This window comes from Oncorhynchus gorbuscha, linkage group LG02, assembly GCF_021184085.1.
Source record: "Oncorhynchus gorbuscha isolate QuinsamMale2020 ecotype Even-year linkage group LG02, OgorEven_v1.0, whole genome shotgun sequence".
Taxonomy (NCBI): Eukaryota; Metazoa; Chordata; class Actinopteri; order Salmoniformes; family Salmonidae; genus Oncorhynchus; species Oncorhynchus gorbuscha.
In genome coordinates this window covers 19,734,080-19,762,057 of record NC_060174.1, presented here as the reverse complement: position 1 = coordinate 19,762,057, position 27,978 = coordinate 19,734,080, and the positions used below count along the sequence as shown (strand labels likewise).

Genomic DNA, 27,978 nt, shown 5'->3' with positions numbered 1-27,978 from the left:
AATAAATTAAACTGTTTAACCACATATGTGTTTGTATTTGAAAACATCAGGAAGTCTCGCGTATTTGAGAGCAAAAACGTGTTTTTCACTAATTCCCTCATCACTTGAATTATTTTGAGTTCCCTGTGACGACACTCGGCAGAGCACTCGCATGAGTTATCGGTCAGTTGCAGCAGACCAAAATGGCGCAAAATAACTTTGCATTTATTGCTTTGTTGGTTGTAACGTCAACAGTTATATTGGCTAGTGCTGATGAACTAACGAAAACTGTGGAATTCAACGTAAAACCCGGCGGAATGGTGCATACGTTCTCTGAGAAAATGGTAAGCAATATAGCTAGCCACAACATCCAGACAGCTACACTACTAAACAGCTAGTGAAGTCGTGTATGTTGCATTGTAAGGTTGTAAGTGGCACAAATATGCATACGAATTGCCGAGTAACGTTATAGTTCACTGCAAACTATCTTGCTGTTTGTTCACATATGGTAGCTAATTCAAATAACAACCAAGAACATGATGGCACCGCTCACAAATTGAAACTCTATGTGGATAAAACATGTTTTCTTAAGTCTCTGGTCGTCGCATGATGATGAGGAAACGACCTCTGATATGTTGACACGTCAGTACCCGAGTACCACAAGGAGGCTATTCATTGGTCTAGAATATATCTACATTTTCCGACAGAGACGCAGTCCATGTTGTCTTTATGTTAAATCACAAATATTGAAAATAAAGTGCCCCGTTGTTTTACAAATGGCAGATGTGTGAAATAATAATGAGCTATAAATTGTTTGACTCCCAAACACCCGATTTGATTTCCAAACACTTAGGCCTACAAATAACGTGTTTTTTCTTTTAATGATCATTCCAGTCTCAATTTAATCATCAATAAAAATGTGTAGACAACTAATTCCTCCTACTTTCACAGAGAGAATATGAATGTTCATTCACGTATGCATCACAAGGGGGAACCAACGAGGTAGGTTGTATCCTGATCTAAATTTCAACCTAATAAATAGGACACTTCATTCTAGTCTAGAGTGGAAACATATGCTACCTGCAGTAAACTGATTCATAGGTGTTTGTGTGCAGTTTAAAAGTACATTCCAAAGTAGATCAACAGAAAGTACATTTTAACCTGTGCCATGCTACTCACATACCTAAAGAATACATAATCAACATAATAATATAACATGTTTTCATGTTATGTTGTTTTAACAGCAATGGCTGATGAGTGTGAGCCTGAGCGATGACGACAGTCTGTTCTCCTGTTCTTTGTGGAGGTAAATTGTAATCCCTGGTGTGAGGTCACACTGAACAATCAAAGTTAGGCTGCAGAGATTTCCATGTACACTGAATGACTTATTCATTCAACTGTCACTTGGTGGTCATTCACCTGAGATATCTCAGGTCAATCAGTTCCAGTTTTTCATCTTGGCTTTGCCTAGTGAATAACTAACAGCAGAGTCAACAATTGTGCTTTATCTTGGCCATGTCAAAGTTGTAAATGAGGACTTGTTCTCAACTGGCCTACCTGGTTAAATAAAGGTGAAATAAAACAATCTAATAAAAACGTCAGTAGGGATTAAATCACCATCTTCATTTGTGTTGATTTCTCTCTTCCTCTTTATTAATAGACCCCAAGGGAAGTCCTACCTGTTTTTCACACAGTTCAAGGCTGAGCTGAAAGGAGCAAAGATTGAGTATGCCAGTGCATATGTAAGTATCCACCATATACAGATGGGTCATGTAATTTGCTCTCCTATCAGCATTTCTACATAATAATGCATTGGAGCACAATCTTTGCTAACATGTTTTTGTGGTGTAAAGTAGATAAGGTATATGTCCAATGTCAGCATATTGTCGCAGCAGCATTGATCTGTCTTCTCCGCTGGTCTCCTGGTTCAAGTGCGCTTCTGTCTGTCTCAGTGATAATGATGTAGAACTGCATATCCTAATGGAAACATGTCTTCTACATTGACTGTATGTACCTACCTACACATTTTTACACTTCGGTCTGTTTTTATCCTGATTTACTGGCAAGCTACAGTTGAAGACGGAAGTTTACATACAGGTTGGAGACATTAAAACTCGTTTTTCAACCATTCCACACATTTCTTGTTAACAAACTATAGTTTTGGCAAGTCGGTTAGGACATCTACTTTGTGCATGACACAAGTCATTTTTCCAACAATTGTTTACAGACAGATTATTTCACTTATAATTCACTGTATCACAATTCCGGTGGGTCAGAGGTTTACATACACTAAGTTGACTGTGCCTTTAAACAGCTTGGAAAATTCCGGAAAAGTATGGCATGGCTTTAGAAGCTTCTGATAGGATAATTTACATAATTTGAGTCAATTGGGGGTGTGGATGTATTTCAAGGCCTTACCTTCAAACTCAGTTCCTCTTTGCTTGACATCATGGGAAAATCAAAAGAAATTAGACAAGACCTCAATTTTTTTTTTGACCTCCACAAGTCTGGTTCATCCTTGGGAACAATTTCCAAAAGGCCTGAAGGTACAACGTTCATCTTTACAAACAATGGTACGCAAGTATAAATACCATGGGACCACGCAGCCGTCACACGGCTCTTGAAGGAGACGCGTTCTCTCTCCTAGAGATTAACGTACTTTGGTGCAAAAAGTGCAAATCAATCCCAGAACAACAGCAAAGGACCTTGTGAAGATGCTGGAGGAAACGGGTACAAAATGTTCTATATCCACAGTTAAACAATTCCTATATCGACATAACCTGAAAGGCCGACTCAGTAAGGAAGAAGCCAGTGCTCCAAAACCGCCATAAAAAAGCCAGACTACGGTTTGCAACTGCATATGGGACAAAGATCGTACTTTTTGGAAACATGTCCTCTGGTCTGATGAAAGAAAAATAGAAATGTTTGGCCATAATGACCATCGTTATGTTTGGAGGAAAAAGGGGGAAGCTTGCAAGCCGAAGAACACCTTCCCAACGGTGAAGCACAGGGGATGGCGGCAGCATCATGTTGTGGGGGTGCTTTGCTGCAGGAGGGACTGGTTCACTTCACAAAATAGATGGCATCATGAGGAAAGAAAATTCTGTGGATATATTGAAGCAACATCTCAAGACATCAGTCAGGAAATTAAAGCTTGGTCGCAAATTTCGCTACACTCGCATACACTCGCATTAACATCTGCTAACCATGTGTATGTGACAAATAAAATTTGATTTGATTTGATTTGAAACGAACAATGACCCCAAGCATACTTCCAAAGTTGTGGCAAAATGGCTTAAGGACAACAAAGTCAAGGTATTGGAGTGGCCATCACAAAGCCCTGACCTCAATCCCATAGAACATTTTTGGGCAGAACTGAAAAAGCGTGTGTGAGCAAGGAGGCCTACAAACCTGACTCAGTTACACCAGCTCTGTCAGGAGAAATGGGCCCAAATTCACCCAACTTATTGTGGGAAGCTTGTGGAAGGCTACCCAAAACGTTTGACCCAAGTTAAACAATTTAAAGGCAATGCTACCAAATACTAATTGAGTGTATGTAAACTTCTGACCCACTGGGACTGTGATGAAATAAATAAAAGCTGAAATAAATAATTCTCTCTGCTATTATTCTGACATTTCACATTCTTAAAATAAAGTGGTGATCCTACCTGACCTAAAGACAGGGACTTTTTACTAGGATTAAATGTCAGGAATTGTGAAAAACTGAGTTTAAATGTATTTTGTGTGTGTAAACTTCCGACTTCAACTGTAAATCAAAGATAATATAGGGCTTTATATGGGTAGAGATGATACAATAGATTGTCATGGCAACACACAGTACCAGTCAAAAGTTTGGACACAGCTACTCATTCAAAGGTTTTTCTTGATTTTTAATTATTTTCTACATTGTAGAATAATAGTGAATATATTAAAACTATGAAATAACACATCTGGAATCACGTAGAAACAAAAAAGTGTTAAACAAATCAAAATATATTTTATATTCTTTGAAGCAGCCACCCCTTGCCTTGATGACAGCTTTGCACACTCTTGGCATTCTGTCAACCAGCTTCACCTGGAATGCTTTTCCATTTGTCTTGAAGGAGTTCCCACATAGGCTGAGCACTTGTTGGCTGCTTTTCCTTCACTCTGTGGTCCAACTCATCCCGAACCATCTCAATTGGGTTGAGGTTGGGTGATTGTGGAGGCCAGGTCATCTGATGCAGCACTCCATCACTCTCCTTCGTGTTCAAATAGCCCTTACATAGCCTGGAGTTGTGTTGGGTCATTGTCCTGTTTAAAAACAAATGATAGTCCCACTAAGCGCAAACCAGATGGGATGGCGTATCGCCATGCTGGTTAAGTGTGCCTTGAATTCTAAATACTGTGGGGCAAAAAAGTATTTAGTCAGCCACCAATTGTGCAAGTTCTCCCACTTAAAAAAGATGAGAGGCCTGTAATTTTCATCATAGGTACACTTCAACTATGACTGACAAAATTAGATAAAAAATTCAGAAAATCACATTGTAGGATTTTTAATGAATATATTTGCAAATTATGGTGGAAAATAAGTATTTGGTCACCTACAAACAAGCAAGATTTCTGGCTCTCACAGACCTGTAACTTCTTCTTTAATGTTAACTTTCACTGCTATGCGGATGACACACAGCTGTACATTTCAATGAAACATGGTGAAGCCCCAAAATTGCCCTCGCTAGAAGCTTGTGTTTCAGGCATAAGGAAGTGGATGGCTGCAAACTTTCTACTATTAAACTCAGACAAAACAGAGATGCTTGTTCTAGGTCCCAAGAAACAAAGAGATCTTCTGCTGAATCTGACAATTAATCTTAATGGTTGTACAGTCGTCTCAAATAAAACTGTGAAGGACCTCGGCGTTACTCTGGACCCTGATCTCTCTTTTGAAGAACATATCAAGACCATTTCGAGGACAGCTTTTTTCCATCTACGTAATATTGCAAAAATCAGAAACTTTCTGTCCAAAAATGATGCAGAAAAATTAATCCATGCTTTTGTCACTTCTAGGTAAGACTACTGCAATGCTCTACTTTCCGGCTACCCGGATAAAGCACTAAATAAACTTCAGTTAGTGCTAAATACGGCTGCTAGAATCCTGACTAGAACCCCAAAATTTGATCATATTACTCCAATGCTAGCCTCTCTACACTGGCTTCCTGTCAAAGCAAGGGCTGATTTCAAGGTTTACTGCTAACCTACAAAGCATTACATGGGCTTGCTTCTACCTATCTCTCTGATTTGGTCCTGCCGTACATACCTACACGTACGCTACGGTCACAAGACGTAGGCCTCCTAATTGTCCCTAGAATTTCTAAGCAAACAGCTGGAGGCAGGGCTTTCTCCTATAGAGCTCCATTTTTATGGAACGGTCTGCCTACCCATGTCAGAGACGCAAACTCGGTCTCAACCTTTAAGTCTTTACTGAAGACTCATCTCTTCCGTGGGTCATATGATTGAGTGTAGTCTGGCCCAGGAGTGGGAAGGTGAACGGAAAGGCTCTGGAGCAACGAACCGCCCTTGCTGTCTCTGCCTGGCCGGTTTCCCTCTTTCCACTGGGATTCTCTGCCTCTAACCCTATTACAGGGGCTGAGTCACTGGCTTACTGGGGCTCTCTCATGCCGTCCCTGCAGGGGGTGCATCACCTGAGTGGGTTGATTCACTGTTGTGGTCATCCTGTCTGGGTTGGCGTCCCCCCCCCCCCTTGGATTGTGCCATGGTGGAGATCTTTGTGGGCTATACTTACTCAGCCTTGTCTCAGGATGGTAAGTTGGTGGTTGAAGATATCCATCTAGTGGTGTGGGGGCTGTGCTTTGGCAAAGTGGGTGGGGTTATATCCTTCCTGTTTGGCCCTGGGGTGTCCTCGGATGGGGCCACAGTGTCTCCTGTCCCCTCCTGTCTCAGCCTCCAGTATTTATGCTGAGGTAGTTTGTGTCGGGGGGCTAGGGTCAGTTTGTTATATCTGGAGTACTTCTCCTGTCCTATTCGGTGTCCTGTGTGAATCTAAGTGTGCATTCTCTAATTCTCTCCTTCTTTATTTCTCTCTCTCGGAGGACCTGAGCCTTAGGACCATGCCCCAGGACTACCTGACATGATGACTCCTTGCTGTCCCCAGTCCACCTGGGCATGCTGCTGCTCCAGTTTCAACTGTTCTGCCTTACTATTATTCGACCATGCTGGTCATTTATGAACATTTGAACATCTTGGCCATGTTCTGTTATAATCTCCACCCGGCACAGCCAGAAGAGGACTGGCCACCCCACATAGCCTGGTTCCTCTCTAGGTTTCTTCCTGGGTTTTGGCCTTTCTAGGGAGTTTTTCCTAGCCACCGTGCTTCTACACCTGCATTGCTTGCTGTTTGGGGTTTTAGGCTGGGTTTCTGTACAGCACTTTGAGATATCAGCTGATGTACGAAGGGCTATATAAATCAATTTGATTTGATTAGGAAATGGAAGACATACAAGACCACTGATAATCTCCCTCGATCTGGGGCTCCATGCAAGATCTCACCCAGTGTGGTCAAAATGATCACAAGGTGAGCAAAAATCCCAGAACCAAACGGGGGAACCTAGTGAATGACCTGCAGAGAGCTGGGAACAAAGTAACAAAGCCTACCATCAGTAACACACTACGCCGCCAGGGACTCAAATCCTGCAGCGTCAGACGTGTCCCTCTGCTTAAGCCAGTACATGTCCAGGCCCGTCTGAAGTTTGCTAGAGAGCATTTGGATGATCCAGAAGAAGATTGTGAGAATGTCATATGGTCAGATGAAACCAAAATATAACTTTTTGGTAAAAACTCAACTCGTCGTGTTTGGAGGACAAAGAATGCTGAGTTGCATCCAAAGAACACCATACCTACTGTGAAGCATGTGGGTGGAAACATCATGCTTTGGGACTGTTTTTCTGCAAAGGGACCAGGACGACTGATCGGTGTAAAGGAAAGAATGAATGGGGCCATGTATCGTGAGATTTTGAGTGAAAACCTCTTTCCATCAGCAAGGGCATTAAAGATTAAATGTGGCTGGGTCTTTCAGCATGACAATGATCCCAAACACACCGTCCGGGCAATGAAGGAGTGGCTTCGTAAGAAGCATTTCAAGGTCCTGGAGTGGCCTAGCCAGTCTCCAGATCTCAACCCCATAGAAAATCTTTGGAGGGAGTTGAAAGTCCGTGTTGCCCAGCAACAGCCCCAAAACATCACTGCTCTAGAGGAGATCTCTATGGAGGAATGGGCCAAAATACCAGCAACAGTGTGTGAAAACCTTGTGAAGACTTACAGAAAATGTTTTACCTCTGTCATTGCCAACAAAGTATTGATTGCCAACAAAGTATTGAGATAAACTTTTGTTATTGACCAAATACTTATTTTCCACCATAATTAGCAAATAAATTCATTAAAAATCCTACAATGTGATTTTCTGGATTTTTTCATAGTTGAAGTGTACCTACGATGAAAATTACAGGCCTCTCTCATCTTTTTAAGTGGGAGAACTTGCACAATTGGTGGCTGACTAAGTACTTTTTTGCCACACTGTATATCACAGACAGTGTCACTAGCAAAGCACCCCCACACCATCAGATCTCCTCCATGCTTCACGGTGGGACCCACACATGCGGTGATCATCCGTTCACCTACTCTGCGTCTCACAACGATACAGCGGTTGGATCCAAAAATCTCAAATTTGGACTCATCCGACCAAAAGAGAGATTTCCACCAGTCGAATGTCCATTGCTCATGTTTCTTGGCCAAAGCAACTCTTCTTCTTATTGGTGTCCTTTTAGTAGTGGTTTCTTTGCAGCAATTCAACCATGAAAGCCTGATTCACGCAGTCTCCTCTGAACAGTTGATGTAGAGATGTTTCTGTTACATGAACTCTGAAGCATTTATTTGAGCTGCAATTTCTGAGTCTGGTAACTCTGATGAACTTATCCTCTGCAGCAGAGGTAACCCTGGGTCTTACTTTCCTGTGTCGGTCCTCATGAGAGCCAGTTTCTTCATCAGCGCTTGATGGTTTTTGCAACTGCATTTGAAGAAACTTTCAAAGTTATTTAAATTTTCCGAATTGACTGACCTTCATGTCTTAAAGTAATGATGGACAGGTCTTTTGTCTTTGCTTATTTGAGCTGTTCTTGCCATAATATTAACTTGGTCTTTTACCAAATAGGGCTATTCTGTATACCACCCCTACCTTGTCACAACATAACTATTTAGCTCAAACACAGTAAGAAGGAAAGAAATTCCACAAATTAACTTAACAAGGCACACGTGTTAATTGAAATGCATTCCAGGTGACTACCTCATGAAGCTGGTTGAGAGAATGCCAAGAGTGCACACAAGCTGTCAAGGCAAAGGGTGGCTACTTTGAAGAATCTCAAATATAAAATATATTTTTATTTGTTTAACACTGTTTTGGTTACTACATGATTCCATATGTGTTATTTAATATTTTTTGATGTCTTCACTATTATTGTAGAATGTAGAAAATAGTCAAAATAAAGAAAAACCTTGAATGAGTAGGTGTGCCCAAACTTTTGACTGGTACTGTAGGTATTTGAGAGAACATTATATTGCAGTCAGAGAGTACATTGTTACCCATGTTGCATTCAGATCTAACCATGTATTCTTCTCCCAAGTGAATGCCGCTGTGTTCAGAGTACAAAGAACTCTCAGACTAGTGTCACACCACATGTAAGTTGCACACAGTTCTAAGGCAGTGATTCCTAAACCGGTCTGTGCTGTGTCTGTCCCACCATAGGTTTTTTATATCTCCCTCTGATCTACTATGTAAACTAGACTGATGTTTGTAGTCATGGCGCAGTTTATTGCCACATCTTCACACAAATCAATGGCAACCCACCAGTGTTTACCAAAACACCATACAGGGAAACACTGTTCTGAGGAGTCTGTCAGGCGAGGAGGCTTTGTACATCGCCACACATACACTGCTCTCCCACAGGCCTCTTGATATTCCTCCCTCGCAAGGACAAAGCCTCAGACAGACGCTGTCGTCAGAACAGAACCGTTCAACCTCTCCTCCTGACGGCACTGTCCCCTGTGAAAAGACAGAGAAAAAAACAACACTCACTAAACATTGGGATAAGAATAACCAGCACTCCTGAGAAGCAGAACATCTCGACCTTGTCACTCCACTATAACTCTCCTTGCCTCTTTCGTGATGAGTTTCTCTCTTTTCCATTCACACTTTCATCCCCTTGTTTGTTATCCCTTTTCTCGTCAATCCCCTGCTCCCATCTCTCCCCGTCATCGACTCCACAGTCCCAGACTGTGGCGGGAGGACAGAGGGATGTGACTTTGAAGGAAGATGAATTCACTGTGGGGGATTCTACAGGTGAGATGACTAGTCTGCTTACTACTGAGCTCCATTCCCATATGTCTGTCACAACAGATCAAAACTATTCTTGTTTTTTACCTATTTGTCTGGAATGAAGTGTTTGCGACAAAAGTAGATAGCATTGATAATGAATCTATGGTATGCCACTGTCTACTACTGAATGTGTTTTTTTCATTGAATGTTGTACTTGTGTTATAATGTTGTAGTAACTTGTTTCCTCTCCCATCACCCTTCCAGTGACCCACAAAGATGGAAAGTTCCGCGCTGAGCTCTCCAAACTGACTATTATTGGCCGGACACGACGCGATGAGCTTTGATTGGCTGGAAATCCGAATGACTGTTGTAATATCATCAAATGGTGACATCCAGGCGTGCTCTCAAGGCAGGCCATTGTGCTCTAATGTCGACAACAGTGGCAATTGAAGGACGATATTCAAGCACGAAGGACGATACAGTAATGAGTGACAGCCTTAGACGTTGGTGGTCTACAAATATGCTGTTGAATAAATCTATTGTTTTTTATTTGGAGTATTATGGTTTTACATGGAAAATTCATTATGTTCCATACTGTATGAGAATGCATATTGGGATGTCTGATCTTAACGGGTGTAGAGAGATATAGGTTCAGAGGATTTATTGGTCTTATGCTAAGCCAGGGAAATGTGAGAAATCATTTGTCTTCATCGTGCGCACGTTAAGATATATACATTTTCCCAATCTGCTTATTCTCTAAGCAAGTGAATGGTTAGTACAGATAATGTAGAGCATGGAGCCCCAGTTTCTATGTTCTTTTGATCTAGATAGAGCACCTGATTCAACCAACCAATCAGCATTCAATGCAGTTGATTTAGTTTTTCTCCCTACTCTCTGTCCTACCAACAGTCTTAATGAAGCTAGGTGGAGCTTTAGAACAGATGCTTATTTGGCCTATCAGGATTAGAGACATATTGCCTTGATGTAGAGGATAGTTAGCTTGCCAGCACATACCAGGTTCATCCCTGTCTGTCTAGAGGAGGCCCTCACTCAGCGTTGATAGTGGAGTCCCTTGGCTCCCAAAAGGAAATACCACCGGGCACTTGTTTTTTAAATATTTTATTTTCTACTCCTTGGATTTCTAAATCACAATGTGCAACTGATGCTCCAATAAAAGTCATATTGTCTGGGAATGTGAAATGTGTGTTCTCATTTGTTTTGACACAGCTAAGATTTCACACTGCTGTCCATGCTCAGGTTTGATGGTTTTCAGCTTGGTTTACTTTCAGAGTTCTGTGTGCTGATCTCATGCTCTCTTTTTATATTATTAGGACACACATTTTCAGTCCAGCAGATTCCAACATTATTACGTTCCATATGAAAATGTAGTTATAACACAAAGACTAAATTTGATGTGCATAATGTTTTTGGACCGTTTGCAAACAATGTTTAAAAAAAAAGATAAAATCGTTGAGTTAATAAAGCCGAATACAACCATGGTCTCTTTTTTGTTTTCTTGAGTAAGGCAGCTCCAAAATCCAGGTGATTCAGCCAAGCTCAGTGCTCTCTGTGGTGGTGGGGCATTCAGAGGAAAATAAACTCCCCTTTTCAGGATCCTGTCTTTCAAAGATAATTTGTAAAAATCCAAATAACTTCACAGATCTTCATTGTAAAGGGTTTAAACACTGTTTCCCATGCTTGTTCAATGAACCATAAGCAATTAATGGACATGCACCTTTGGAACGGTCGTTAAGACACTAACAGCTTACAGACGGCAGGCAATTAAGGTCACAGTTATGAAAACTTAGGACCGAAAGAGGTATTTCTACTGACTGAAAAACACCAAAGAAAGATGCGCCCAGGGTGTGTGAACCTGCCTTAGGCATGCTACAAGGAGGCATGAGGTCTGCAGATGTGGCCAGGGCAATAAATTGCAATGTCCTTACTGTGAGACGCCTAAGACAGCGCACAGGGAGACAGGACAGACAGCTGATCATCCTCGCAGTGGCAGACCACGTGTTACAACACCTGCACAGGATCGGTGCATCCGAACATCACACCTGCGGGACAGGTACAGGATGGCAACAAGAACTGCCCGAGTTACACCAGGAATTACACCACAATCCCTCCATCAGTGCTCAGACTGTCCGCAATAGGCTGAGAGAGGCTGTACTGAGGGCTTGTAGGCCTGTTGTAATGCAGGTCCTCACCAGACATCACTGGCAACAACGTTGCCTATGGGCACAAACCCACTGTCTCTGGACCAGACAGGACTGGCAAAAAGTGCTCCTCACTGACTAGTCGCAGTTTTGTCTCACCAGGGGTGTTGGTTCGATTCGCGCTTATCGTTGAAGGAATGAGCGTTACACCGAGGCCTGTACTCTGGAGCGGGATCGATTTGGAGGTGGAGGGTCCTTCATGGTCTGGGGCGGTGCGTCACAGCATCATCGGACTGAGCTTGTTGTCATTGCAGGCAATCTCAACGCTGTGCATTAGAGGGAAGACATCCTCCTCGCTCATGTGGTACCCTTGCAGGCTCATCCTGACAAGACCCTCCAGCATGACAATGCCACCAGCCATACTGCTCATTCTGTGCATGATTTCCTGCAAGTCAGGAATGTCAGTGTTCTGCCATGGCCAGCGAAGAGTCCTAATCTCAATCCCATTGAGCACGTCTGGGACCTGTTGGATCAGAGGGTGAGGGCTAGAGCCATTGCCCCAGGAAATGTCTGGGAACATGCAGGTGCCTTGGTGGAAGAGTGGGGTAACATCTCACAGCAAGAACTGGCAAATCTGGTGCAGTCCATGAGGAGGAGATGTACTGCAGTACATAATGCAGCTCGTGGCCACACCAGATACTGACTGTTACTTTTGATTTTGCCCCCCCCCCTTTGTTCAGGGACACATTATTCCATTTCTGTTAGTCACATGTCTGTGGAACTTGTTCAGTTTATGTCTCAGTTGTTGAATCTTGTTATGTTCATACAAATATTTACACATGTTAAGTTTGCTAAAAATTAACACAGTTGACAGTGAGAGGACGTTTCTTTTTTTGCTGAGTTTACGTAGCGTAGGGGTTGGTAATGTTCTCTAGTTGCGCCGTGATTGGCTCAGTGTTCTGTCACTCATGGGGACACTACGTCACCACCAAGTCTAAGGGTAAAGCTAAAAAATTCAAGCCCCTTGTGTGCTACCATAGAGTTACATTAGAAGAGCCCATCCATGAAGGCTCAAGGTCATTGGCCACAGATAAAATTACGTCAAATCATGTTATATCTACAGTACCTTTGATTAGACTGATCATGTCAACATACTTTCAAAATCTTAGCTCGCAGTCATCATCCTGAATCAAGTTGACAATCTACTGACAAATCTTTTTTTAATCCTTGTCATATGAAGGGAAATAATGAAGAGAATTTATAGATAAAACATATCGGTGCTCATCAACCATCAACCATTGGACATCAACATTACACAACAAGTCGGAAGTTGCAAATTCAACAATGAGTGGTTTGGAAGGAATCAGTAGCTAACTGCAAGCATTGCAAAGCAATCACTAGCCTGCTATTCAGTGGAGTGACTGTGTGGTCCCAAGTCTGGGTTTCAGGGTCTCTTATCCAAGCTTAAAATTATAAACATTCAACATTGGCCATGCTGTCAATGAAGCATGATTTGTGCTGCGCTCAAAACAACTTAACTTGGACTGGGAAATCTGACTTCAATGAGTTCAAGAGAACTGGGAACTCGGGGAAAGGCCCTTTCCTGTTTCAGCATGACACTACCCCTATGCACAAAGCGAGGTCAATACAGAAACTGTTTGTCAATATCGGTGTGGAAGAACTTAACTGGCCTGCACAGAGCCCTGACCACAACCCCATCGAACACCTTTGGGATGAATTGGAACGCCGACTGCGAGCCAGGCCTAATCGCCCAACATCAGTGCCCGACCTCACTAATGCTCTTGTGGCTGAATGGAAGCAAGCCCCCGCAGCAATGTCCCAACATCTAGTGGAAAGCCTTCCCATAAGAGTGGAGGCTGTTGTAGCAGCAAAGGGGGGGACCAACTTCATATTAATGCCCATAATTTTGGAATGACATGTTCGACGAACAGGTGTCCACATACTTTTGTTCATGTTGTGTATCTGTGACCAACAGATGCATATCTCTATTCCCAGTAATGTGAAATCCATAGATGAGGGCCTAATGAATTCATTTCAATCGACTGAATTCCTTATATGAACTGTAACTCAGTAAAATCTTTGAAATTGTTGCATGTTGCAATTTATATTTTTGTTCAGTTTATGAACAGGTCATTACTATTGGCCATCTGTTACTACTATAACTGTTGACTTTAACTTCCCATCAGAAAACATAGCCAACTTTGTCTAAAAAATTGTATTGGAAGGTATTCCTAAAATCCCTAAATTTCCAGTACAAATGTATCTGCTGAAGTACATGTCAAGTCCACAAGATGGCATCAAATTAACTAAAAATACAAATGATCTACAACATGCAATAGCACGTTACAACCACTGTGATACAGGCAGATTGATTCTGAACTATGGGCACCATGATACGACCCGATGAGTGCGTCATCATTTCTCTCTTTTGAATGCTCTCGGCCAGTTTGGACTGCGTTCCCCCATCTCTCTCTCTCTCTTCCTCTGTAATTCCTGATTGACATTTACAGGGAACAGATAGAGCTTGTGGATGAGGAGGGTTAGTTTAGGAATCACCACCAAGGGCCCTTTGAAGGGTAGGACTAATGGCCAGCTGCCCCACTGTCTCTGTCCCCCTCTCCCCTATCTCCCCCAGACACACTTCCAAGCACTGGGTGACCAAGTCAGCCAAGAGACATGGTACGCCAAAGAGATGCTCTCACTTCCTATTTGGTTGTGTCATCATTCTGCTAAGTGGGCATCTGCATCGGGCCCTAGTAGTTACAAGTGCCCGAGCCAGGTGTTGCTGTCTCTTATCCTGTCTCTTATCCTTGGTCAGAGCCAAGCCGGAAAGGTGGAAAGGGTGTCAGGACAAATGCAGCAGAACTCTGCTGACATATACCTACCCCGAGACACCTCTCATCACCTTGGAAACGTGGGCTCTGCTCAAGTTGGCGAGCCTTAAAACACCCTCTGCTCCCTCAGCTCTGTGGTAGTTGCTCCATTAATCCAACCACCTCCCTCTCACACCGTGGTCGAGAGCAGTCGTCTCTTCACAGGATACGGGGGAGCCTTCTTGGGGTCCTTGCCTTTACTTGCCCCCCGATCAAAGTGCCCATCGTGCGGGTAAGGAGGCGGCTTGCAGCCCTTGGGCCCTGGAACTCTCCCTGGGCCGTGTGGGACTGTCTGGCCCTGCGTTAGCCCCAGCGATCTAGCAGATGTTGTCCTCACTCCCTCCACCATGGTCTGGGTCTTACGGGCTCTGGGTGGGCTGACAGGGAGAGGTGACTTCATGGGTGACCCTGTTTGGGTTTCTAAGGTGACAGAAGGACCGAGAGCAGAGGGGTGAGGAGGGGAACTTATTTCATGGGGGGGAAGTCCAAGGATGTGAAAGAGAGCAGAGTTAGAGGCATGGTTGAGGGGGTAATGTAAACTCTTGCTCTTGACTGAGGGATCATGGGTGTTGGGGTGAGGTGGGTTGGTACTGATGGGGGACAGACCAGAGGTGGGAGGGCGAACAGGGCTACTCCTGTGAGGCCTGGGAGCAAGTTGGTGGGGAAGGTGGACCGGGCTGGAGGCAGGGTTGTGATGCTGGGGTGAGTTAGTCCTGATGAGGGAGGACAGAGCTGCGCCCCCCTGCCTTGCCTCCTCACCACCTGGGCCTCTGGGCCTCTGATGGCTACTGTCCATCGCGACTCCACTGGAGGTGGAGCTACTGTCACTGGGCAGGCTGGGGCTGGCTTCCCCTTCACTCAGGTCAATGGACGAGGTCAGCAGCTCAATCTGCTGCACCACCTGTGAAAGAGATTAAGATATACGTCAGAGATGGGGCTGGAAAGATGCGAGAAAATGAGATGGAGAAAATGTTTGATCTGCCTCAGCCTTTGCTGTGTGTGGTCGTACTGTTGCTAGGCAAATTGTGTTTCTCACTTAACTACTCAAGTTCTCTGGTGTCTTCCTTCAGGTCCCTGACCACCTGGTCCAGTAAGAGATTTTCCTTGCACCACACTAGAAGAGCAGCATCGCTGGATGTTACTCCATACATTTATTTAACGTTCTACTATCATTTGCAATACCCCCTTGCTCTCGGACTGCACTTATGCGGAACTTTCCCCCTGGCATGGCAGGAGTGCCATATACAGTACTGCAATGCAACAAGATAATGTGAGAGGGGCCGATTTACATGTCACTTTTATGGGATGAGAATATGAGCCAGGGCTCAGGCGTTTCCATAAATGGATTAAAAGCATGGTTCCAGCTGCTCCTCTGTCAGCATCTGGTGGTGGAAGGACTGGAGAGGAGAGGGTACCGCTGCTGAGCATCACTTTAAAACATTGCATACATTAGGTAAATGGAGCATAGCAGGGTCGTTCCTCGAAAAGAGCGCCTGTTAGCGTACCTTTTATATTTTAAGCAGAAATTGTGCACCAATAGAAATGGTGCCCTTTAATATCGACCACATGGTCAATTTAATACATCAGATTTTTTTTAAATGAATTAAGTCTTGCTAAAGTGCCCAAATCCAGTATTTTAACATGTCCCTCTGTTCACCCCTTCTAAGATGATTTTAACCCACTGAACCCTAAAACGTTTTCACCATCATTGTAAAGCAATAGTTATTTTGTTGATTTGACAAGGTCATTTCTGAAGATGATCATTTATTTCATGTGATTAGTGATTAATAAAATAAAATACAAAAAACTCCCTGTTACGTGAACTGAACTTTTGCTTTCATATTTATTTCAAAATAAACATTGGACATTTAATGGTCAAATCATAGTGTAAAAGCAGTGAGCTGGTTCTACTCTTTGTGGCCATTGTTTGGTGTTTTGATGATGGGAAACTGAGTGGGTCAAGCATAACACATCAACCCTGTTACCAATGGATAGACAGGCTAGAATAACACATTAACCCTGTTACCCATAGATAGACAGGCTAGAATAACACGTCAACCCTGTTACCCATAGATAGACAGGCTAGAATAACACATTAACCCTGTTACCCATAGATAGACAGGCTAGAATAACACGTCAACCCTGTTACCCATAGATAGACAGGCTAGAATAACACATTAACCCTGTTACCCATAGATAGACAGGCTAGAATAACACATTAACCCTGTTACCCATAGATAGACAGGCTAGAATAACACATCAACCCTGTTACCCATAGATAGACAGGCTAGAATAACACGTCAACCCTGTTACCCATAGATAGACAGGCTAGAATAACACGTCAACCCTGTTACCCATAGATAGACAGGCTAGAATAACACGTCAACCCTGTTACCCATAGATAGACAGGCTAGAATAACACGTCAACCCTGTTACCCATAGATAGACAGGCTAGAATAACACGTCAACCCTGTTACCCATAGATAGACAGGCTAGAATAACACATTAACCCTGTTACCAATAGATAGACAGGCTAGAATAACACATTAACCCTGTTACCCATAGATAGACAGGCTCGAATAACACATCAACCCTGTTACCCATAGATAGACAGGCTAGAATAACACGTCAACCCTGTTACCAATAGATAGACAGGCTAGAAATGTTTCAACAATTTCATTTTGTAAAGTTTGCATTCAATTACCCCTCCCTGTTGCACACAGCAAGCTTCCATAGGGATTTATGACTAATTTAAGAGGAAATCGTCAACCCTGTAACTTTATTTGGAACTGAATTTTTGTATTTAATTAACTTCTTGAGATGGGAAACTTGTTTTTCATTAAGTTTAACATGTGCTCTTTATAACAGAATGTTAAAATGAGATGGGGGAAAATGGATGAAGTTACACTACCCAGAAGGTTTTCTCATTTGATGGAACCATAGAGAAAAAGCCTGTATTAGCATGGGCAGCACAATTGAGGACTTTCACCATTTTGAAATAGTCAAGTGGGTGGGACGTCCAATGGGTTAAGGAAGGATCATATGATTCCATCCGGGTCATCAGGAGGGATCAGCCAATGAATATACTCGAGAGAAGAAATTCCATAACTGCAGGTGGCAGTAAATCGGCAATATTGGCTATATACCTGTTCAAACAACACATTACAAGTGGCAGAATGTTTTCCTTTCAGTTTGTTTGCCAACAAAAGAGAATGGGGTTGGAATGTATAAAGGCTGTTTTACGGGCTCCTGACCAACTCTGCTATTTTGCCTGTTTTTTTGCGCTGATCGTAACTTTTTTATACATTATGTTCCCGCCATCATTTCCTATGACCAAAAATAACTTCTGTACATCAGAACAGCGATCACTAACCTCGATTTGGATGAAGATTTCTACTTCAATGAGTTGGCGGCAGAGGGCATACTGCTCACCCCGGACCAGGCCGTAATCCCGACACTCGGAAGAGAAAGAGGTGACAATATAGAGGCTGATTTGCGGGGTACCCTGATGAAACTACGGACAAGTAAATAATCCACCTCTACCCTCTGTTCTATTGGCGAATGTATAATCACTGGAGAAGGTACTGGACAAGCTCCGTTCGAGACTATCCTATCAACGGAACCTGAAGAACTGTAATATCCTATGTTTCTCGGAAACTTGGCTGAACAAGGACATGGATAATATTCTCTGGTTTTCTATGTATCGACAGGACAGAACGGTAGTGTAAGGTAAACTCAAGGGTGGTGGTGTGTCTCTTTGTTAGTTAGTAGTTGGTGCTAGTTAGAACACCTCATGATAAGCTGTATACCATAATATTTATCAAATATTTACCATATTTTACATAGCTGTTTATTTACCACCACAAACTGAGGCTGGCACTAAGACTGCACTCAACGAGCTGTATAAGGCCATAAGCAAACAATATAATGTTCATCCAGAGGTGGCGCTCCTGGTGGTCGGTGATTTTAATGCAGGAAAACTGAAATCCGTCTTACCTCATTTCTACTAGCATGTCACCAGTGCAACTAGAGACAAAATAACTCTAGATCACCTTACAAAGGGAAACTCCGCTGCAAGCTGCCCAGTGACGCGAGCCTACCAGACAAGTTAAATGCTTTCTATGCTCGCTTTGTTATGCAGGTGAGTGAGGACCCAAAAGCGACTTAACAGAAACAGAGTTTATTAATGTCCAAACCAGGGACATTAATAAGAGGAGAATTGCAGGACTAGCGGCAACAGACTGCAGGTCCCTTCGGGTAGGCGCGGCCGTAGAGGACAGAGACACCTGCTCACACGCAGCATCTGATGAAGAGGCAGAACACGACAGGACGGAACAAGGGCAAAGCAAACAAGAATCCGACAAGGACAGAAGCAGAAACAGAGAGAGAAATAGAGACCTAATCAGAGGGCAAAAGAGGGGACAGGTGTGAGAGAGTAAACGAGGTCGTTAGGAGAATGAGGAACAGCTGGGAGCAGGAACGGAACGATAGAGAGATAGAGAGAGAAAGAAACCTAATACGACCAGCAGGGGGAAACGAAGAGAAGAGAAAGCACAGGGACAAGACATGACAATACATGACACGCTTAGAGGCACGCAACACTGTACCATGCGTAAGAGCACAAGCTGTTCCCGGATGACTGTGTGATCACGCGCTACGAAGCCGATATAAGAACTTTAAACAGGTTAACATTCACAAGGCCGCAGGGCCAAATGGATTACCAGGACGCATACTCAGATCATGCACCGACCAGCTGGCAAGGGTCTTCACTGATATTTTCAGCATCTCCCTAACCCAGTCTGTAATGAATACATGTTTCAAGCAGACCACCATAGTCCCTGTGCTAAAGAATGCCAAGGGAACCTGTCTAAATGACTATAACCCCTTAGCACTCACACCTGTAATCATGAAATTCTTTGAAAGGATGGTCAAAGCTCACATCAACACCGTCATCCCAGACACCCTGGACCCACTCCAATTCGCATACCGCCTCAACAGATCCACAGATGATGCAATCTGTATGGCACTCCACACTGCCGTTTCCCACTTGAACAAAAGGAAGACCTACGTGAGAATGCTGTTCATTGACTACAGCTCAGCATTCAACACCATAATGCCCTACAAGCTCATCACTAAGAGTAAGACCCTAGGACTGAACACCTCCCTCTGTAACTGGATCCTGGACTTCCTGATGGGATTCCCCCAGGCGGTGAGGGTAGGCAACAACCCATCCGCCACACTGACACTCAACACGGGGGCCACTCAGGGGTGCGTGCTTAATCCCCTCCTGTACTCCCTGTTCACCCACGACCACATGGCTACGCATGACTCCAACCCCATTATTAAGTTTGCTGACAACACAACGGTGGTAGGCCTGATCACCGACGACGATGAGACAGCCTATAAGAAGGAGGTCAGAGACCTGGCAGTGTCGTGCCAGGACAACAACCATTCCCTCAAAAAGTCAAAGGAGCTGATCGTGGACTACAGGAAACGGATGGCCAAGTACGCCCCCATCCACATCACTATGGATCTATCATGGTCCAAATACACCAACATGCTTGTGAAGAGGGCACAACAACGCCTCTTCCCCCTTAGTAGGCTGTAAAGATTTGGCATGGGCCCTCAGATCCTCAAAAAGTTATAAAGCTGCACCATTGAGAGCATCTTGACTAGCTACATCACTGCTTGGTATGGCAACTGATTCGTCATCCGACCGCAAGGCTTTACAGAGGATAGTGTGGGCAGCCCAGTACATCATTGTTGAGCTCCCTGTCATCTAGGACCTCTATACCAGGCGATGTCAGAGGAAAGCCATAAAAATTGTCACAGACTCCAGCCACCCAAGTCATAGACTGTTCTCTCTGCTATCACACGGCAACGCTACCGATGCACCAAGTCTGGAACCAACATGACCCTGAACAGCCTCTACCCTCAAGCTATAAGACTGCTAAATAGTTAGTTAAATAGTTAACCAAATAGCTACCTGGACTATCTGCATTGACCCTTTTTGCACTAACATTTTTGACTCATCACCTCCGTGCTCCTGCCATTTACTATCTAGCACTTTATTCCTAGTTATACAGTGGGTATAGAAAGTCACCACACCTTTTCAAAATGTTCACCTTTTGTTGCCTTACAGCCTGAAATGAAAATACATTAAATTATACTTTTTCCAGCTTTATTTACACACAGTAACCCACAATATTAATTGGAAAAAAATAATCCCCAAAACAGTCAAATGCCCTATTTGGATAAGTCAACCCCCCCTTAGAATTTAAATTGAAAACTTGCTGAGGTATAACCAACCACAAATCAAGCTAATTGACTTTCATCTGTGATCAGTTGTAGTGACTTTGATTAGTTCAGAATAAAAGCAGTTGTTCATAGAGGACTCCACTGCTTAGTAGTGCAATTCACAGCAAATAATCCATTATGGGCGGTACTTTCAAAAGATCTATGAGATCAAGTTGTGGAAAGCACAAGTCAGGGGATGGATATGAAAAGCTTTCAAAGGCTTTGTCTATCCCTCGGAGCACAGGTAAGACCATTATTACGAAGTGGAAGGCGTATGGCACCACCCAGACCCTGCATAGATCAGGCCGTCCCTCCAAACTGGATGACCTGGCAAGGAGGAGATTGATCAGATGCTACCAAGAAGCCAGTGGTGACTTTGAAGGAGCTTCAGGCCTTTATGGCAAATATTGGTCAATGTGTGCATGTGACCACAATACCACAAGTGCTCCACAAATCTGGCCTCTATGGGAAGGTGGCAAGAAAAAAAAACACTCCTCAAAAAAAATGGAGATGAGACCAAATGAAACTTTTTGGCCTGAATGCAAAACGATATATCTGGCGAAAACCCAATACATCGTTCCACCCAAGGAACACCAAGTCTATAGTAAAGCACGGTGGTGGCAGTGGTAACGATGTGCTCTGAGAGTCAGGAAGCAAGTTTGGGGAGTATGTGTTTTAATAAATAAACACAACATAATACCAAATAAGAAACATGGGCAACGCACAGACATGACACAGAAACAATGGCACCTGGGGAAGGAACCAAAGGAGTGACATGTAAAGGGCAGGTAATCAAGGAGGTGATGGAGTGCAGTCATGCACGTAACGATGTTGACAGGTGTGCTCCATAACGAGCAGCCTGGTGACCTAGAGGCCGGAGAGCGAGCACACGTGACAGCAGTATCCTGTTGAGGGGGTGTTTCTCTTCAGCAGGGAGCATTTGTCGGGATAGAAGGGAAAATGGACAGTGCAAAATACCGACAGATTTTTGAGAACATGCAGCCCTCTGCCAGGAAGTTAAAAATGGGAAGGTGGTTCACGTTTCAACATGACAATGACCCAAAGCACACCGCCAAAGTAATTGTACAGTTGCTGAAGGACAAGAAGGTGAATGTCCTTGAGTGGCCTAGTCAGAGCCCCGACCTAAATCCCATTGAGAATCTGTGGAATGACTTAAAGAGAGCGGTCACTATGTATTTTGACTGAGCTTGAACAATTCTGCAAGGAAGAATGGGCAACTATTGCACAGTCTAGGTGTGCAAAGTTAGTAGAGACGTATTCAAAAAGACTTATGGATGTAATTCAAGCAGAAGGTGGTTCCACCAAGTATTAACTCAGAGGGGTGTTCACTTATCCAAATATGGTATTTTACTGTTTTAATTGTGGGTTAATTTTTCTCACTTGGATATTGTGGGTTACTGTTTGTAAATAAAAAGTCTGATTTTATGTGTTTTTATTTCAGCAACAAAACATAGAACATAGAATTACCTCGTACACCTGCACATCGACTTGGTACTGATGCTCCTTGTATATTATCGTTACTCATTATGTATCTATTACTACTTTTATTATTACATGTTTTACTTTTCAATTATTTCTCTATTTTCTTTCTCTCTGCATTGTTGGGAAGGGCCCATAAGCATTTCACTGTTAGTCCTGTACCTGTTGTTTCGAAGCAAGTGACAAATAGCATTTGTCCAGCTGTTCCGTGGACAGAATATGCGAACTGATTGCCCTCCATCTATCTTCAGAGCTCGTGCTGTTAGGTGACCTAAACGGGGACATGCTTAATACCCCGGCCATCCAACAATCTAAGCTTGATGCTCTCAATCTCACACAAATGGTCATTGAATCTACCAGGTGCAACACCAAATCTGTAAACATCATCCTAACCAACCTGCCCTCCAAACACACCTCTGTTGAAAGCACCTGAAAAGAATAACCAGGATCTCAGCAATCACTGCCTCATTGCCTGCGTCTGTAATGGCTCCGCAGTCAAACAACCACCCCTCATCACTGTCAAACGCTCCCTAAAACACTTAAACGAGCAGACCTTTCTAATCGACCTGGTCTGGGAATCCTAGAAGGATATTGACATTCCGTCAGTACAGGATGCCTGGTTATTCTTTAAAAGTGCCTTCCTCACCATCTTAAATAAGCATGCCCCTTTCAGAAAATGTAGAACCAGGAACAGATATAGCCCTTGGTTCACTCCAGACCTCACTGCCCTCGACCAGAACAAAAACATCCTGTGGCGTACTGCATTAGCATCGAATAGCCCCCGCGACATGCAACTTTTCAGGGAAGCTAGGAACCAATATACACAGGCAGTTAGGAAAGCAAAGGCTGGCTTTTTCAAACAAAAATGTGTATCCTGTAGCTCCTAACTCCAAAAGTTCTGGGACACTGTAAAGTCCATGGAGAACAAGAGCACCTCCTCCCAACTGCCCACTGCACTGAGGCTTGGAAACACTGTCACCACCGATAAATCCGCGATAATTGAGAATTTCAACAAGCATTTCTCTATGGCTGGCCATGCTTTCCACCTGGCTACCCTTACCCCGGTCAACAGCCCTGCACCCCTCACTGCAACTTGCCCAAGCCTCCCCATTTCTCCTTCACCCACATCCAGATAGCTGATGTTCTGAAAGAGCTGCAAAATCTGGATCCCTACAAATCAGCAGAGCTAGACATTCTGGACCCTCTCTTCCTAAAACTATCCGCCAAAATTGTTGCAACCCCTATTACTAGCTTGTTCAACCTCTATTTCATATCGTCTGAGATCCCCAAAGATTGGAAAGCTGCCGCGGTCATCCCCCTCTTCAAAGGGGAGACACTCTAGACCCAAATTGCTACAGACCTACATCTATCCTACCCTGCCTTTCTAAGGTCTTCGAAAGCCAAATTAACAAACAGATCACTGACCATTTTTTAATCCCAATGTACCTTCTCTGCTATGCAATCTGGTTTCAGAGCTGGTCATGGGTGCACCTCAACCATGCTCAAGGTCCTAAACGATATCATAACTGCAATCGATGAGAGACATTAATGTGCAGCCGTATTCATCGACCTGGCCAAGGCTTTCGACTCAGTCAATCACCACATTCTTATTGGCAGACTCGACAGCCTTGGTTTCTCAAATTATTGCCTCGCCTGGTTCACCAACTACTTCTCTGATAAAGTTCAGTGTGTCAAATCAGAAGGCCTGTTGTCTGGACCTCTGCCAGTCTCTATGGGGGTGCCACATGGTTCAATTCTCAGGCCGACTCTCTTCTCTGTATACTTCAATGATGTTGCTCTTGCTGCTGGTGATTCACTGATCCACCTCTATGCAGATGACACCATTCTTTATACTTCTGGCCCTTCTTTGGACACTGTGTTAACTAACCTCCAGACGAGCTTCATTGCAAGTAATAAATGCAAGTAAAACTAAATGCATGCTCTTCAATCGAACACTGCCCGCACCTGCCCGCCCGTCCAGCATCACTACTCTGGATGGTTCTGACTTTGAATATGTAGACAACTACAAATACCCAGGCGTCTAGTTAGACTGTAAACTCTCCTTCCAGACTTACATTAAGCATCTCCAATCCAAAATGAAATCTAGAATCGGCTTCCTATTCCGCAACAAAGCATCCTTCACTCATGCTACCAAACATACCCTCGTAAAACTGACCATCATACCGATCCTCGACTTCGGCAATGACATTTATAAAATAAGCTCCAACACCCTACTCAACAAATTGGATGTAGTCTATCACAGTGCCATCCATTTTGTCACCAAAGCCCCATATACTACCCACCACTGCGACCTGTACGCTCTCGTTGGCTGGCCCTCGCTTCATACTTGTCGCCACACCCACTGGCTCCAGGTCATCTACAAATCTCTGCTAGGTAAAGCCCCGCCTTATCTCAGCTCACTGGTCACCATAGCAGCACCCACTCGTAGCACGCGCTCCAGCAGGTATATCTTTCTGGTCACCCCCAAAGCCAATTCCCCCTTTGGCTGCCTTTCCTTCCAGTTCTCTGCTGCCAATGACTGGAACGAACTGCAAAAATCACTGAAGCTGGAGACTCCTGTCTCCCTCACTAGCTTTAAGCACCAGCTATCAGAGCAGCTCACAGATCACTGCACCTGTACATAGCCCATCTGTAAACAGCCCATCCAACTACCTCATCGACATACTGTCACATTCTGACCTTAGTTCCTTTGTTTTGTCTTTTGTTTTAGTATGGTCAGGGCGTGAGTTGGGTGGGTTGTCTATGTTAGTTTTTCTATGATTTTCTATTTATGTGTTTGGCCTGGTATGGTTCTCAATCAGAGGCAGCTGTCAATCGTTGTCCCTGATTGAGAACCATATTTAGGTAGCCTGTTTTTGAATGTGTTTTGTGGGTGGTTGTTTTCAGTCTTTGTGTGTCTACACCAACTGGAACACCAGAACTGTTCCAGTTGTTTCTTTGTTATTCAGTGTTCAGTTTACTTTATTAAATGAACACGTACAACGCTGCGCATTGGTCCTCACCTTATTCCACCGACAACGGCCGATACACATACTGTATTTATTTATTTATCTTGCTCCTTTGCACCACAGAACATTTTCTTCTTCAAATCATTTATTTTTTATTTTTTTTTTTACCTTTATTTAACCAGGTAGGCTTGGTAATGTTTTTACATTCATCTTCTGCCCATCTACCATTCCAGTGTTTAATTGGTATATTGTACTTACTTCGCCATTGTGGCCTATTTATTGCCTTACCTCCCTTATCCTACCTCATTTGCACGCACTGTATATATACTTTTTCTACTGTATTATTAACTGTATGTTTGTTTATCCATGTGTAACTCTGTGTTGTTTGTGTTGAACTGCTGTGCTTTATCTTGGCCAGGTCGCAGTTGTAAATGAGAACTTGTTCTCAACTAGCCTACCTGGTTAAATAAAGGTGAAATAACATTTAAAAAAAATTGATTTGAAGAAGAAAATGTTCTAGTTTAAAATGGAGATTTCCTCAATGGCTCGGCCCGTGCGCTCACAGACGTCATAATGGAAACGATATAGGGATGCTTTCTCTATCATTCTCTATGGGTGGAACGACCCAGCAAACACCACTTCCTCCCTTCAAAAATGCTGTGAAATCTTCACTTCTATGCTGTTTCATAGATAAGACTGTCACACTGTGGTGGAGAGACGCTTTGCAAGCAGTATAACAGTGTATATCAATTCAGACACCTTTTTAATGCATGTTCAAGTATCAAACGTATGAACTGGTATTATGCTCTTTCTGGGAAGTGCAAAAGTAGCACACTGTACAACTTCTCTTCACAGTCCCTTCAGGACCTGAAATAGCGTGATAATATGTTTATACAAATATCAAAAGAACATCAAAGAAAGCACCTGAAATCTTTTGAAGGCTATATGACAAAACCAGGATATAGCTCACCATCCCCTCCCAAAACACCTTTTTTTCCCAAGTATTTGACACTTATTGAGACAGTTTGGAATCAGAACAGTTGAACCCCAGTCTCCGTTGTACATGTGATTTGTGCCGGGGAGTGTTACCACTACACCACAGCTCTGCATGAGAAACAGCTTTAAATCCCCCCATCAAAGATAGACCCTATCTGTAATTTATAGGCAAAAATAAACATCTTTACCTCCTTCATCTCCTGATGGATGTCCTTCAGGCCTCCTAGAACCTCCTCCAGGTTCTCCACCACTCTCCGGATCTGATCCCGGACCACCTTCCGGTGGCTCCTCTTCGACCCAGTCAGCCCTGGCCCTCTCCTGGAGTCATGGTGGCCGCTGGCAGGCCTGGTCTGGACATCCTCTGGGATGGGACAGGGCTTACTGGGGCTCTGCTGGGGTCGGAGAGTGGGACCTCCCATATTTCTCTGAGGAACCTCTGTAGAGAATATGACCTCATGCAGAGAGCTGGGTCCATTGTAACCCTCCACAGGTTTAGTCAAGTATTTCTGGTCTCTTCTGGTCTCTGGTCCGCCTACTGGTCTAGTCAAGTCTCTCTGGATGTTTCTGACTTTTTTTGGGGTGGAACTCAAGGTAGAACCGAAACTCTGGTGTCTGGGTAAGCCCTGTGTGGCTGTGGTTGAATCCACCCAGCTGGATTTATGAAGGTTTCTCTGACAGGTCTGTCTGGGGTAACCCCAAAGCTGGTCCTCCAAACAAACAGCCACTTTACAGCCGTCTTGACCTTTGAACTGTGTTGGTGGAGAGGTGGCAGTAATGTAGTTCCTGACTGAGGGGTGTGGTAACGTCTGGCGGTGGTTCCAAACAAAGGAGCGTTCTGTGTAGTGGTTCCTGACAGATGCGCTGTGTCTCAGGCCTGGCTCTGGAGACGGGACCTGGCTCCACCTGGAAGGACTGCCAACTTGGCTTCTTAAATCTAACTCCTCCAATCCCAGTCCATTCAAATGGGGACCCATCCTTTCCTTCCCATGTATATTGTTGATAACCTCTTGTGATTTAAAGCCTACCTCTTTGGCTCTGTTGGGATAGGTAAGGTTGGCATCAGCCCGCCTGCGCTGCCCATTGAGTCCCATGTCACTGTGATGGGCCCTGAATCTATTGTGGAGCCAGATGTTGAGATGAGGGTTGCTGTGCTGAAAGCCTCTGTGCTCCCCAGGCGCTCTGGTGTCTGAGAACATGACGGAAGCAGTCCAGCAGCCACAGAGGAAGACTCCTTAAATAATTCGCTTTGTCCCTCCAGCTTCCCGCCCTTGACATTCACATGGAATGTTTTTCTCATTGACTTCTCCCTCTCCCGCTCTTTTCCTCTCTCTCGAAAACTTTCTTCCGCTTATTTCTCCTCAGACCCCCACCCACCCGCTCCCCTTTCCTGTCCAAGCCTGTTTCTGATTGTATCCCTTTGTTTTTTCTCTCTTTCTCTTCCCGGTCCTCCCCCCTCACTCCGTCTTAGCACGCTGTGATCCTTACTGCTTCCCCCTGTTGCCCTCTCTGCTGCTCATGGCCTCTCTGTCTTCCTCTCCCTGCGTCTCTGGCTCAGTGGCTGTGGCACGCTTCCTGTCTGTCCCCCTCTCTCTCTCTCTCTCTCTCTCTCTCTCTCTCTCTCTCTCTCTCTCTCTCTCTCACTCATTCCCCCTGCCGCCCAGCACTGCGCTGTCTCCCTTTCTCACTCTTTATTCCTCCCACTCCTTCTCACTGCTGTACCTCCCTCTGTACCTTTCTCCCTCTTCCCCTCTCTCTCTCTCTCTGTATGTCTGTCTCTTTCTCTCCCATTTAACCCGCTTGTAGAGTGAGACTAGTGGAACTTC

At 44.0% G+C, this 27,978-nt stretch overlaps 2 protein-coding genes across 2 annotated transcripts; one reads left to right on the top strand and one right to left on the bottom strand.

Annotated features, from left to right (window-relative positions):
- Window positions 1–39: 39 nt before the first annotated feature.
- On the top strand, window positions 40–10,839 carry LOC123998715 (myeloid-derived growth factor-like). The gene is made up of 6 exons (XM_046303815.1): window positions 40–323; window positions 931–981; window positions 1,224–1,285; window positions 1,640–1,721; window positions 9,292–9,364; window positions 9,605–10,839. The coding sequence occupies exons 1-6, from the start codon at window positions 183–185 to the stop codon at window positions 9,682–9,684; spliced, it is 489 nt and encodes a 162-aa protein (XP_046159771.1). The 5' UTR covers window positions 40–182; the 3' UTR covers window positions 9,685–10,839.
- On the bottom strand, window positions 8,443–27,524 carry LOC123998708. The gene is made up of 3 exons (XM_046303802.1): window positions 26,344–27,524; window positions 14,406–15,294; window positions 8,443–9,067 (listed from the first exon to the last, which is right to left on the bottom strand). The coding sequence occupies exons 1-2, from the start codon at window positions 27,349–27,351 to the stop codon at window positions 14,524–14,526; spliced, it is 1,779 nt and encodes a 592-aa protein (XP_046159758.1). The 5' UTR covers window positions 27,352–27,524; the 3' UTR covers window positions 8,443–9,067; window positions 14,406–14,523.
- Window positions 27,525–27,978: the final 454 nt, after the last annotated feature.